Source organism: Macadamia integrifolia, chromosome 7, assembly GCF_013358625.1.
Source record: "Macadamia integrifolia cultivar HAES 741 chromosome 7, SCU_Mint_v3, whole genome shotgun sequence".
Classification (NCBI taxonomy): domain Eukaryota; kingdom Viridiplantae; phylum Streptophyta; class Magnoliopsida; order Proteales; family Proteaceae; genus Macadamia; species Macadamia integrifolia.
Window position 1 is genome coordinate 19,319,046 of NC_056563.1, and position 13,620 is coordinate 19,332,665.

The 13,620-nt window shown below is 37.7% G+C and overlaps 1 protein-coding gene across 3 annotated transcripts in view; it reads left to right on the forward strand.

Moving 5' to 3' along the window:
• Nucleotides 1-6: 6 nt before the first annotated feature.
• Nucleotides 7-13,620, forward strand: part of LOC122084300 — a 69,852-nt gene continuing 56,238 nt past the window's right edge. For all 3 annotated transcript variants that reach the window (XM_042652432.1, XM_042652430.1, XM_042652433.1), the window contains exons 1-2: nucleotides 7-776; nucleotides 5,012-5,126. In XM_042652432.1, coding sequence (XP_042508366.1) covers nucleotides 64-776; nucleotides 5,012-5,126 — 828 coding nt within the window. In that variant the 5' untranslated portion in view covers nucleotides 7-63. The remainder of the gene's footprint in view (nucleotides 777-5,011; nucleotides 5,127-13,620) is intronic.

The window sequence follows — 13,620 nt, forward strand, 5'->3', positions numbered from 1 at the left end:
GGGGAAAGTAACACTGAAAATTTGGAGAACCCTTTCCTTCTCTGTGAGATCAAAAGCTCTTTAATGGATCCATGCTTGGAGCAGCCAGATTCTGGGCTTTGGAAATGTGTTTTGACCATGGGAAAGCTAAACTGTCATGTAGGGTACTCATCTGTAATGTCAATCGCTCTGCTAATATGGCAGCTACAACATTCTCTTCTTTTTACCAGTCGAAATGAGATGCCAAGGCCTTGTCCACTTTCTGTTAGAAATGATGGTGAGCCAACAAAATTCAAATGGAAAGATTATTATGAATCCTACACTGGTGGAATGAAGATGGCTTTACTCAGGGTGATTCCAGAGGAAAACATAGAAGTTGGAGTACTCATAGCTGGTGCTAATATCCGTTTATCATTGAAGGAAGAAGGTATACTCGGTGGCAGAGAACAGGATGTCAAACGTGTTGCTACTCAAGACCTTGTTGATTTATTCCTTGGGTTAGATGTCCATGGAATTGAACTTGCTGTTTGGCCAACATCCGGAGCTGAATTGGAAGCAGGGGCTGGTGAACCAAGATTAGATGGTGTGCGATTGGGGTGCAGCTGGTTGAAGAGACCTCAACCAGTAGATATTCCTAAAGCAGATCCGAATGATAGTTATATCTCTAAAGGGAAGATTGTACTTGATTCTTGCTTGAAAATTAACGGTTTAAATGTTTACTTGGAGGATTTTGAAAAAACTCTACAGTGTCAAGTATTTGTATTACCACAGATAACCATCCAGTACTCATCGTGCAGGTAGTGCCTATCTGAAGTTTCTGTTTCATTTCCTGTTTCTCCTGTTAAAAAACGTGAAAACTTTATATGCAGAATATCCATCACTACCTGTCTGAAGTTGCTGTTTCATTTCCTGTTTCTCCTGTCAAAAAGCATGAAAGCTTTATATGCAGAATGTCCATCACTAGCTGTCTGGAGTTTCTGTTTCATTTCCTGTTTCTCCTGTTAAAAAACATGAAAACTTTGTATCCATCACTACCTGTCTGAAGTTTCTTTTTTCATTTCCTGTTTCTTCTGTTAAAAAAACATGAAAACTTTGTATGAAGAATATCCATTTGGGCTGTCTAATTGACAGCTCTATAGGTGTATTTAGAACTTGTAACCTTCTTTTGATTTCCCTTTATCTTATTCCCAAAAATTTCTTTAAGTTGGGTAAAAGGGAGGTTTTTAAAATAATTTGAAAGTGACTTATCATTATGTCATCATCAAAAGTTGTCATTGTCCTGCACAATTTCGAGTATACATATGAAATGCTAGGATTTACCCTCATTGAAAAAAAGTGTGTTCTATTGAAGGGGCAAAAAAGTAAGGTTACAATAATTTAACACCTTAAGGGGTGTCAATAAGAAAGTCTTAAATCCATTTGATATTTGTGCTACTTCCTTTGTCTTTGGTTGAAAATCTTGGCATAACTTCATTTATTTGTCCATGTGCTGAAGTATGAGTCTCATCTTCCTTCTCAGTATTTTGATATATTTTTTGTTGGAGGAAGCAATTCTTTGGTATCTTGCGTATCCTATGAACTTATCTATTGGTTGAACTTGTTTTAAACTGTTCTTCCTGGGCACTTTGTTTGGACTTGAGATTTCTGTTTAATGCCATTGAAGAGGGCATGATGAACACCAACTTAGGTTACTCCAGCTGGTTTGCTCATTACTTTATCGATACATATATTTGGCCGTTACAGGAATAATTTTGCGTCTTTTCAAATCAACTTTGTTTTTCTAGTCCTTGTCACCTTCAATATACTCACTTATGAATGTAGTTTAAAGATGATGACTTGATATTGTTCCTCGTTTTCATTAGCTAATGGAAATTTACTTTTGGGAAGTTTAAAAGAGTCAAGGTTATGCAAATGCATTCACACTATTCATGGGATTGAAGACCCAGCTTCTTGAAAGCCACACTGTCACACTAATCATGGGTTTCACTCTAATCATGAGATTGAAGACCCAGCTTCTTGAAAGTCACAGAGCTGTAGAAGAACCAGAACTAGTAGTAGATTACACGAAGGATGTCATCTTAAGCAGCAGAGAAAAGCCTCTAAACTTATATATAGGTTGAGAATAGATGAAGGAGAAGAACCAATGAGTTCTTAATTGGGTGTTTTGTCGAGCTGGCGTTGTTCTACAAATGCTGTTGGTCTCATCTTTCTGGACAAGTCATTTAGTTCTCTGTTTGAACAAGGATTTGACTTGGTACCTGACCAAAATATTAGGAGTTTCAGGATTTTGTGGGAACCTAAGGGGAGAAATATGAAAATCTCAATCCTTTGTATCTTTGAATCTTTTCCATGTTCCTCTTTCTTCTCTCTCTCTCTCTCTCTCTCTCTCTTTTTCCTCCGCAAAGATAGATCTCTTTCCTCTCTGTTTCTCATATGCTTCTTCATTTTTTCATTTGATATGCCGTGTAGAATTCTGGCAGTCTAGCTTCATTGAGTTTTCGACATTTTCCCTAGGAACTGCATTCAAAATCTTGAGTTTGGATAATTTCTTCGCAGTTTTGACTTTTGAAACCTTTCTTCCAAGGTTCTAATTTTGGTTTCAACCAGGATTTTGATCTTGGTTGAAACCGAAGTGAACTGTCCAAATGGTCAAAATACAGGTAAAATTGAAATCCATTTCGATGGGCACATGATGCAATTTTGCCTTGAAACTTCTTGTAGTGCTTATTTAAGCATGTTTACACATGTTTGAGTCATTAGATTAGAAAAACCCCCAAGTGGTGGTTTGGCTTCAGATCCTATGTGGCTATGTTTCTAGTCTACATTGTAGCCTACTGTATCTAAGCTTGTCAATCAGTTTGGTTCTGGATATTCGGTTTGGTTCCGGTGTGGTTCAAGCGCTTGATGGTATGATCTGGAACCGAACCAAGAACCAGCTCGGTTCTAGAATTGTGATCTGTTACCAAACCGATGAGCTCGGTTCTATTCAGTTCTGGAGTATACTCTTTCACATTTGTACTGAATCTCGTTGATGACTCCTCCACTGGAAATCTGCAATCACTCTGGCTGCCTCCTGTTCTTATATGGCAACTCACCAGAATCTCACCTCTCAGAACCTCCAGCTTCACCCTTTTCCTCTCCTTCCCTCCCTCTGTCTGATTGCAACCATTCCCTACCTCCTCATATAGAGGACCATGGTCGAAATAGATATGTGCCGTTAAAATTTTGGTACTTTGACCGGAATTTTGAACTATGATTTCTTCAATTCTCCAAAATGGGCCCCTACCACCATTCTTCAAAGAAACTGGCAGAGCTACATAAGGACATCCATAGTCAATTGTTGGATTGAGAGTTACATTAAATGATGAGGATGATTTTCTTCTTTGACACAGAAGCTAAGAGGCAGCTGGATGTGCATTTAGTCTTACATACTTTCATTATCTGATGGTGCATAATGGTATTACTAGCTTAGTTCATCTGCTTTTGACTTAATACACAAATAAATATTAGATGTTAAGGGATATGTAATATGTTTAAGATTCCAAGTGTTGTAATTTCAGGGGCTGTTTTGAATGTAAGCTATATAAGAGCAATGTAAAGGGCCTGTCACCGTCGGTGTTATTTCATCTTGTTGATAAATATTTCAGCAGCTCTGATAGCTTGCATGAGCCAACAGCCTGCACACAACTTGGATGAGTCCAGCTAATTTTTCTTCCGTAAATAATAAAAGAGAAAGAGAAGAGAAGAGAACAGAAGAGGGAGGAAGAGGAGAAAGAGTTGTTGCTGTAACTCTGGGAGTCATAACTGTGTTGTTGAGACTGTCCACTTCATTCATATATAATCGTGACAGAACCCCAAAAAGGGCATAAAGGACATAAAATGGAAATGATATAAAGTTACTGTTCACGTGAACAGAACCATTAATACTGTTCACAACACTGTTCATGTGAACAGTGCTGTGAACCCCTTAATCGATAACTTCTAATTGTTCTTCTTCAGTATAATCTTCCGATTTCTCTGCTCAATTCTTCTGATTACTCATACTACCCTATTATTGTGTTCATTTTGTTGCTGGTTTTTTTTTTTTTTCTATCGAATGTGTGACTGCAGTATTTATGCTGTTTCTATATTTGGAAGCACTTTTTTTTTATTAGACAATTCTATTGGTCTAATTGAGGACTCTCTGATTTATCTTTAGTCTATTTACCTTACTAAGATATCGAGATAATGCCGAAGTGATCCTTAGATTTATTTGTGGCCTTCGAGGAGCCTCGTGATGCTGAAGTCTCATGTACGGTTCTGTGTGATGGGAACAGTGCTTTTCCCCTGCATCCATATTGTTGTTGTCATTTAACTGTTATTTTTTGTTACTATTACTGTTACTGTTAATTTTATTGTTAATGTTAATGTTTGTTTACTTTCTTTTTTTTTCAGCTTTGCATATTGATAGCCAGTTGCCACTGTTATGTTTTGGTTGTATAGATTTGCTTTCTAACTAGTAAAGGCAAAAGCTCGCCTGCAAACTGTATGTGGTTCTCAAAGAACTATTAGGCTACATGGAGATATGAAATTGGTCAAACTTTTTACCTTCAATTAGATAATGATGTGGACAACTTGTCCATCAAATTTGGGTACTAGCGGAACTGCACGTGGCAGTTATAGCTGGTGTGGAAGAAACTCTTCTGGATACGATAGTGCCAGTAACCTGTGACCTTCGATAAAATCTTTCATTGTTACTGATAAAAAGAAAGAGGAAACTGTATGAACCTCCTTTTGAGCTTTCATTAACAGTTGATAATTATTTGCTAAGAATTTGTTCGCAACAAGATGGCAGCATGTACCATATGGTTTTAGTCACTTTGACACAGGCCATTTATTGTGGTACATGAATTTTCAGAGCTTGTGTTCAATTTATTGAGCCATTTCATGACTAATTCTTACATTGCTTCATCTAGAAAGATTGTTGTGTTCATAGGATTCATGCTATATAAAAACTTTTGCAAATCTATGTGACATACTGAATCTTTTGCAGGGACTCTTTTTACTCATTCGCAACAACCTTTTCTGCTTTATCAGTGGCTTTGTCTATGGTGATTACGGGGTTCACTGTTTTATCGTACATAGATGAGCTGTCCATTTTCTTCAAGGTGAATCAATGATCTTATTTCCCTTTCAGGATAGGCTGTCAAACTGTCATTATTCTCTCTCTTATTTATTTATTTATTTTTGGGTAGAATCATTATTATCTCTCATTTTCACCCACAGTGATCTTGGATACTATTTTTTTTTTTTCTTATGATGCTTGGATGCTTCCTCCTCTTTGTTCGGAATTAATAGCCCCTCACTTAAGACATGTTGTTTTCATTAGTGATTTGTTTTGGGAGAAGGGTTATTGATATTCAGTATAAAATTCTTTTGATTGGTGACTTGGTTATTACATAAAGAAAGTGAAAGAAGATACATAAAGGGAACGTCCTCCCTAAAAGGAACAAAAAACAGTAGCAGTGGAGATTGAGATGAATAAGCTAAATATAAGCACACAGGAACAGACCGAGTTTAGTGATCCCTTAAGTACTTCTGAGCAAACTAAGAACTACCTGTTGCCAAAAATCTGTGCAACAATCATGAAGCAAGAGAACTCCCTCTCCTGTCCTTCTACAAGCATGAACTGGATATCTAAAAGAAACAGCAGCAAGCTACTGCTTATCATGCATTTGGCATCCTTACACGCTATGTTTTCCATGGTATTGCAAGGATTTGAACTGCAGAGTTTTGTACTTGAAAACACAGTTTGCAAGGAGTTATAATCATGTTTGAAAACTTGGCGAAATTTTGGATATTTTGTGTGTGTGTGTGTGTGTGTTTTTTTTTTTTTTTTTTAAATTGCACATGAACACAAAAAGACAAAATTTCGGTCAGACTTCAGTCATTCTCTGCTGAGATTTTGCTCATTTCGGTAAACAAAAAATGTGCTATTTCATCAAAATTTTGGTCATTTTGCTAATTTTGACCATTAGCTGATGAGTCAATAGAGAAAGGGAAAAATCCTTGAGGGAACTCAGAGTTACAGGGGAGAAGAGAAGAATTCGCACAAGGGGGGGGAGGAGATCACACGTTTTGTTCCATACCTGGCACTAAAACCTTCAATTCAATTCATTCTCAAATCTATCCAATAAATTGGGTTACTTGCCTTTATATAATAAACTGAAATTAAAACTTGCCTAATTAAAATCTAAAATTAAATTAGCAACTCCTAATTACTCCCTTAGTTCTAACTAATGAAATTAGAAACATAATAAAACTCAAATTGGTAATTCCCTAATTGACTAACAACTACCCAAAATAAAAGATTACATATCTCCCCAACTAAAATAGCTCATCATTTCCTAAATAAAGTAAATCCTAAAATATTCTATTGATCCCAAAAATCAAATCAGATCCGGTTTGTCTCGACTGAGATTGCCCGACAGGTCAACTCGGTTCAACCTCAATTCTGCATCAACCACCCGATGTTGAGACAAAACTCGTCCATGAGATTTAAAGAATGATAACAATAAAAACTCACGAACGGGGGTGAATTGCTCCTTGTCTGCATCGCAAATAAAATCATGATGTGAAGCTTTGGAGGTGTATTTAAGTCCAGAAAATCATGGGGAAGAACGAACTCATGATGGTGAACAACTGGCACTACATTGATGTCCGTCACTACTTGATCCAAGGTTTTCTCACTTTGCGTTGTCATCATATGTTCCACAATAGGACGGTCTTCCACTTGTGTTGATGCATCTGGTTCGTCTTGTGATTGTACTGGGGGTATCACTTTCTTTGACTCAACCAATCCATGAAGATTAAATTTTTGATGCATGTGGTAAGCCTGGAGGGTGCACATATTGTTGTCATGATCAAGGATGCCGTCTCGTTCCAACCATGGTTCAAGATTTCTGCCGTTACCGTCGAAATTTTCCATGTTTCCACGGTATCCAAGAACTCCGATACCAATTACCATGTGACTTTTAAAAGTCACTGGTTTCGACTAGTATCGACCAAAATTCCCACATTTTGACCGAAATGTGGGAATTTTCGATTGGACCAAATGAGTCAACCTTTATATAACCTTCTTAAATGGGAAACCAAGCCTTCTTATTTCAAAATTTCGACCCTTTCCCTCTATTTCTTCTCTATGAAGTGGGAAACTTGGGAAAACATTAAGATTTTGCCTTTGTACTATCAAATCTTCATTCTAAGCTTGGATCTTGCACATTCATAGCAAATCTACCAAAGGAAGGGAGCTTGGACCAAAAAGGTAAATCCCATCTCCCCAAACCTTGTGTGCCATCCTTCGAGAGCACCAGTTCATTTGGATATGGTGGTGGGTATGGACAGTAGGGTCGATCTTTAACTTCATTTGGACAGGAGGGTAGTTCAGGGGGTGGGTCATCTTTTGTTGACAATATCTTTGGATATCCATCCTAACCTTGTATGCCACATCCACATCCTATCACTATGATCTATGACTGAGCCTCTCCCTAGGCTGGGATACCTAGCTAATGTTGATGATGCATCTTATAGATGAGCAGTGACAAACTACCAAAACAATTGGGCCCAAAACATGTCATGGGACTCCTATGTGGTGCATTAAGAGGAGCAGTTATGACATATGCAGCTCGTGGACTAGAACCGCCTAGACACTCTACTTGGAATTGAGTTACTACTTTCGAGTGTTGAGTAATTGAGTCACTACTGTTGAGTGTTGATAGATAACTGTTGATGATGTAATGTTTTTATTTATTTTGGATCATTTGGATTATGTCTTATGTTTTGATGTAGATTGCAGACTATATATAGTCATTATGTAGTATAGATTGTATAGTTTCAGAATTTAAGTCAACAAGTCAACGTAATGATTATTGAACCTTTGGTTCACCACACAAGTAAGACTCTGTGTTTTTTTTTTTATGAAGCTAATGATGTGAATGTATTAAAAATGTTTAAAATAGGATGTACAAAAAAAATTAGACAAAAAAAACATTGTTTGGGGATCAAATCTTAAGTTTCCATCATATCGGGAAAAATTCCCCTGTATCCTTGAAAATTCCCAGGTTTCGACTGAAATTTTGGTCTCCACAGGGGTCAAAACCTGGTTGAAACCCCATACTGTGAACCTTGGTTCCAACCAGCCTCGACCCAATTTAATGATGTGCTGAGGAGAGTCAAACACTTCACAAAATGCACCGTCATAATAATGAGAAACAGAAAATTCAACGAAGACATCATCCTCTAACTCAAAAATGATTTGATTGGTCTTTGACAACATATCCACCACAGATCGTGAGACGAAATTGTCATTTAGTCGCTCATCAATCAACAAAGTAGCAGACTTTCCATTGGGCAACCACACTCGAAATTTGAACACAAAGGAATCCATGACCAATGTTGTGTCGAAATTGCTATGACCCTCACAAAAATAAGATACCAACTCCAATAATCAAGTGGGTGGTAGAATTGTAAATATTGGGGATCGATTTTTTTTTTCCAAGGATGGCAGAATTGTAAATAACCGAAGTCCAATTGTAAACACACAAGCATAGTGCATAGGAAGCAGGGGTATATGTGGAAGTAGGAAAAAATAATGGGATAATGGGGAATAAAATAGGAAGGGAGGGGTAATTCTGGCAAGTCAGGAAAAAAGTTAAAGAAAGAGAAAAAGATAAGGTTTTTTTTGGGATGGGCACCATAACCGACAGGAAAAGAGGAGGCGATAGTCTCCTGTTGGCGATGGTTCCAGGGGCTTCGGCTGCGGCTTCGGCTGCGGCTTCGGCTTCGGCTTCGGCTTCTACTTCGACAGAGGGGGTACGATTTTGAAGGAAGAGCTAATGTGGGGGTTAACAGTGGCAAGAGCTTCAAAACAGGTAGGAGTCTCGCCTCTCACTCTCTTCGACTTCTCTGCTTCTTCTCTGAATTTCTGCTTTCTGTATTTTTTTTTTTTTTTTTTTTTACTTGAACCCTAGCAGGGAGGGGTTTCGATTGAGGCAAAGAGGGGAAAAGTAGAGGTGGTGGGGTTTTGCTGGGGTAGAATCAAAGGGAGGTTGGGTTCTGGTTCGAGGATTTTTTTTTTTGTGGATGTTACAGCAGGGAAGGATTGTGTTGGTTAAGAATCATAGGGATGTTCGAACGGGGTTTAGGAAAGGGGTAGGGCTGGTGCAGGAGAGAGTTCAATGAAGGTTATTTATTTATTTATTTTTTTTCTGTTCTTAGTCTCTGAAGAAACCAGAATAGAGGATGGGGAGAAAATGGGAAGGAAAGAGAACGAAGGAAGGATCCTTCGGCTCTGATAACACTTGATGAAAAGTCAATTGAGAAAGGGAAAAATCCCTGAGAGAACTTAGAGTTACAGGGGAGAAGAGAAGAATTCGCACAAGGGGGAAGGAGATCACACATCTTGTACCATACCCGACACCAAAACCTTCGATTCAATTCATTCGCAAATCTGTCTAATAAATTGGGTTACATGCCTTTATAAAATAAACTGAAATTAAAACTTGCCTAATTAAAATCTAAAATTAAATTAGCAACTCCTAATTACTTCCTAAGTTCTAACTAATGAAATTAGAAACAGAATAAAACTCAAATTGGTAGCTCCCTAATTGACTAACAACTACCCAAAATAAAAGATTACATATCTCCCCAACTAAAATAACTCATTATTTCCTAAATAAAGTAAATCCTAAAATATTCTATTGATCCCAAAAATCAAATCAGATCCGGTTCATCTCGGCTGAGATTGCCTGAGGGGTCAACCTGGTTCAGCCTCAATTCTGCATCATTAGCCCCCCAAAATGGCTAAGCAAAACACATGGAAAAAGTACACTGTTTCATTGTAATTTTGGTGTGGAAACGAAACGAGTTCTTGAACCTTGGTTATAATTCACTCAAAAACAATTTGAACAGAACATCTATTGCTAAGAGACAACACCAATGTGAAGATATAGGACCTACGAGTGGCAAGAAATTTGTCGAAACAATTAAGGTAGAAAAAGTTCTTTGCTTTTTCTAAACTTGGATTTGCTCCTAAAACGTTACCCTTCCTCTTAGTAGATAGTAATTGTCAAGGATTCTACTTTTAAGCCTTCTCATTTTATTGTTAGAGAGGAATCAATTCAATGTTGAAATGTAGTTATTAGTGTCTTTATTATTTTTGCTTCTTTCAAGTTTGTATGTTGCCCTTTGTTTATGTAAATATAAGAAGAGGAAAAGAGAGGAGAGAGAAAAGAGATAGCTATAATGTTAGGAGTCACAACCTTGTGTTGAGACTTGAGACTTCCACTTTGTTCAATATATATAATGGTGACATGTGACATAACCCTACTAAGGGCATAAAATGAAATAAATGACGTAAAAGAAAACAAATATAAAGTTATTGTTCACGTGAACAATGTTGTGAACCCCTTAATCGATAACTTCTAACACTCCCCCTCAAGCTGGAGCGTAGATGTTAATCATGCCCAGTGCGTTACAAATACAATAAACTCTACCACTCTCAAGAGACTTGGTAAAAACATCTACAAGTTGTTCTCCTATGCGAACATGACTTGTAGGGAGAACTCCTTGTTGTAGCTTTTTCTCGAACAAAATGGCAATCGACCTCAATATGTTTCGTTCTCTTATGGACATTGGATTTGATGCAATATGAAAAACAATCATTATCACACCACAACGGTATAGGTGATTTACGTTTAAACCCAGGGTTAGCCAACAATTACTTCACCCACATCAACTCACAGGTGACATGCGCCATGGCTCAATACTCAAGACTCTGCGCTAGACCTAGTCACAATAGCCTGCTTCTTACTCTTACAAAACGTAAGGTTTCCTCCAACAAATACATTACCCAGTAGTTGATCACCTATCAATAGGGGATCCAGTCCAGTCAGCATCACAAAAGCTTTCAATACGTCAGTGTCTATGATCAGAGTATAACAGACTACAACCTGGAGCTTTCTTGAGATTTCTTAGAATATGATCAATGGAATTCCAGTGGGATGTATAAGGAGAGGACAAAAACTGACTCATAACGCTGATAGGAAAGGCAATATCAGGTCGATCACATTCAGATTATTCAACTTTTCAATCAACCTCCGATACTGCTCAGGATCATCTAAAAGATCACCACTTTCATCGATAAGTTTTACATTAGGACCCATGGGAGTATCCAAAGGCTTGGAGCCCAACATCCCAGTCTCTGTAAGCAAATCCAGAACATACTTCTTCTGACAGAGGGAAAGGAAATACCTTTCCTTGACTATGCAACTTCAATTCCCAAAAAGTATTTTAACCTCCCTAGATCCTTAATTTGAAATTTCTGCTGCAAGTACACCTTCAAACGGATACCCTTAACATCATCTTCAGTAATAACAATATCATCAACATAAACGATAAGGTGTATTCTTCCACACTAGACCACCTATAAAAAACTAAGTGATCACTGCCACATCGCGAAAGCCCAAACTCAAGAACCACATCAGTAAACTTAGCTGTGCCCGAGGAAACTGTGTTAAACGGTACGAGGACTTTTTGAGCTTGGTCACCATCCTAGGCTCCCCTGAGCAAATATCCCCAGAGGTTGCTCCAAATAAATTTTTTCATGTTAATAACCATGAAGGAACGCATTCTTAACATCAAGCTGATATAATGGCCAATGATGAGAAACTGCAAGAGATATCAAAATGCGAACTGATGCAAGTTTGGCAATTGGAGAAAAAGTATCCACATAGTCAACTCCATATACCTGGGCATACCCATTTGCAACCAATCTTGCCTTTAACTGAGCAAGAGAACCATCAGAGTTTACCTTAACCGTATATACCCGACAACAACCAATAGCCGACTTACCCAGAGGTAGGGGGACACGATCCTAAGTCTGATTTTCCTCGAAGGCGAGAAATTCTTCCTCCATAGCTATCCTCCAGCCAGGACTAGACAATGCCTCTGCAATAGAATTAGGAATAGGGTGACAAGAAATAGTAGAAAGACAAGAATGAAAAGAAGGTAATAAACCAGAATAGGACACAAAGTTAGAAATGGGGTGTTGGGTGCAAACCCGGACACCCTTATGCTGAGCAAGGGGAAGATCACGGTCACAAATAGGAATACCTGGCTTAGGATTTGCAGGTGAAGATGATGCGGCAGGCATTGTAGAGACAAGGGGTGCTGGATCTTCCCGGCAATGACGAGTATAAACTTGAACAACTGGTGGAGGAGGTGGCGGTGTTGCAACAGTTGGAACATGTGAAACTGAACGATGAACAATATAAATGGAAAGATCATCCTCCTGTTCAGACATACAAATGATTCATTCGGATAGGAGGTAGACTCAAAGAAAGATACATAAGCAGTAACAAAATAGTTCTGTAATTTAGAAGTAAAGCATTTATATCCTTTTTTGATACGTGAGTAACCAAGAAGATACACTTAGGAGCTCTCCAACTTTGATAACCCTAGACGATGATCACAAATAAAACAGACACATCTAAAAACATGCGGAGGAAGAATAAACAATAGATCAGAAGGAAATAACAAAGAACAAGGAATAACACTACGTAAAACTGAAGAAGGCATGCGAGTAATAAGATAGCATGCAGTCAAAACGATATCAAACAAAAAATACTTGGCCACCTTCATTTCAAACATAAGGGACCGAGCAACTTCCATCAAATGTCTATTCTTCTTTTCAATAACACTGTTTTGTTGAGGGGTGTCTGAACAAGAAGATTGATGAATCATACCACGCTCAGCTATATTTAGAAAAAGGGCCAGAAAAATATCCTTTGGCATTATCACTACGTAAAACTTTAATATACAATCCAAACTAATTATGAATTTCAGCAACAAAGGCACAAAATATGAAAAGCAACTCAGAACGATGTTTCATTAAATAAATCCAAGTAACTCTGTAATATTCATCAACGAAAGTAAGAAAATACTTAAAATCCACTTCATTTAAGAGAGAATAAGGGAGAAAAGAGATGGTTGTAACATTGGGAGTCACAAACTTGTGTTGAGACTCCTACTTCGTTCCATATATATAATTTTGACGTGTGACATAACCCTACTAAGGGCATAAAAGGAAATAAAGGACATAAAAAGAACAAAAAAATATAAAGTTACATCCACGTGAACAGTATCCATGAACACTGTTCACGACACTGTTCATGTGAGCAGTGCTGTTAACCCCTTAATCGATTACTTGTAACAGTTTACATTTAGTGTCATTAAATCTGAAAACAGAATTCTCACTCCCATGCCCAAAAAAAAATGAGGTCAAGATTCATAAGCTCACTGTCAATATCCAATGTGAGCAAAAATGTTCGTGTAACTTTTGGGATGATCATGACTTGTTTAATGCCAAGGGTTCATTGCATGAACTCCTTGACAATAACTAATGAAACTTCTGCAAGTTGCTTATTCTTATCCTCTGTGATTCAATGCTCAACACCTCTCTGTTTGTGGCATCTTCGATTGATTTCCTTATCTTGTCTTCAGCCTATTTGGTGCTCTATTTGGTTTCTTGAATTATCTGTTTGGAAGGTGTATATTTTCTGCATTGTAAATGCTAATGCCTTTTTTTTTTTTTTTTTTTTTTTT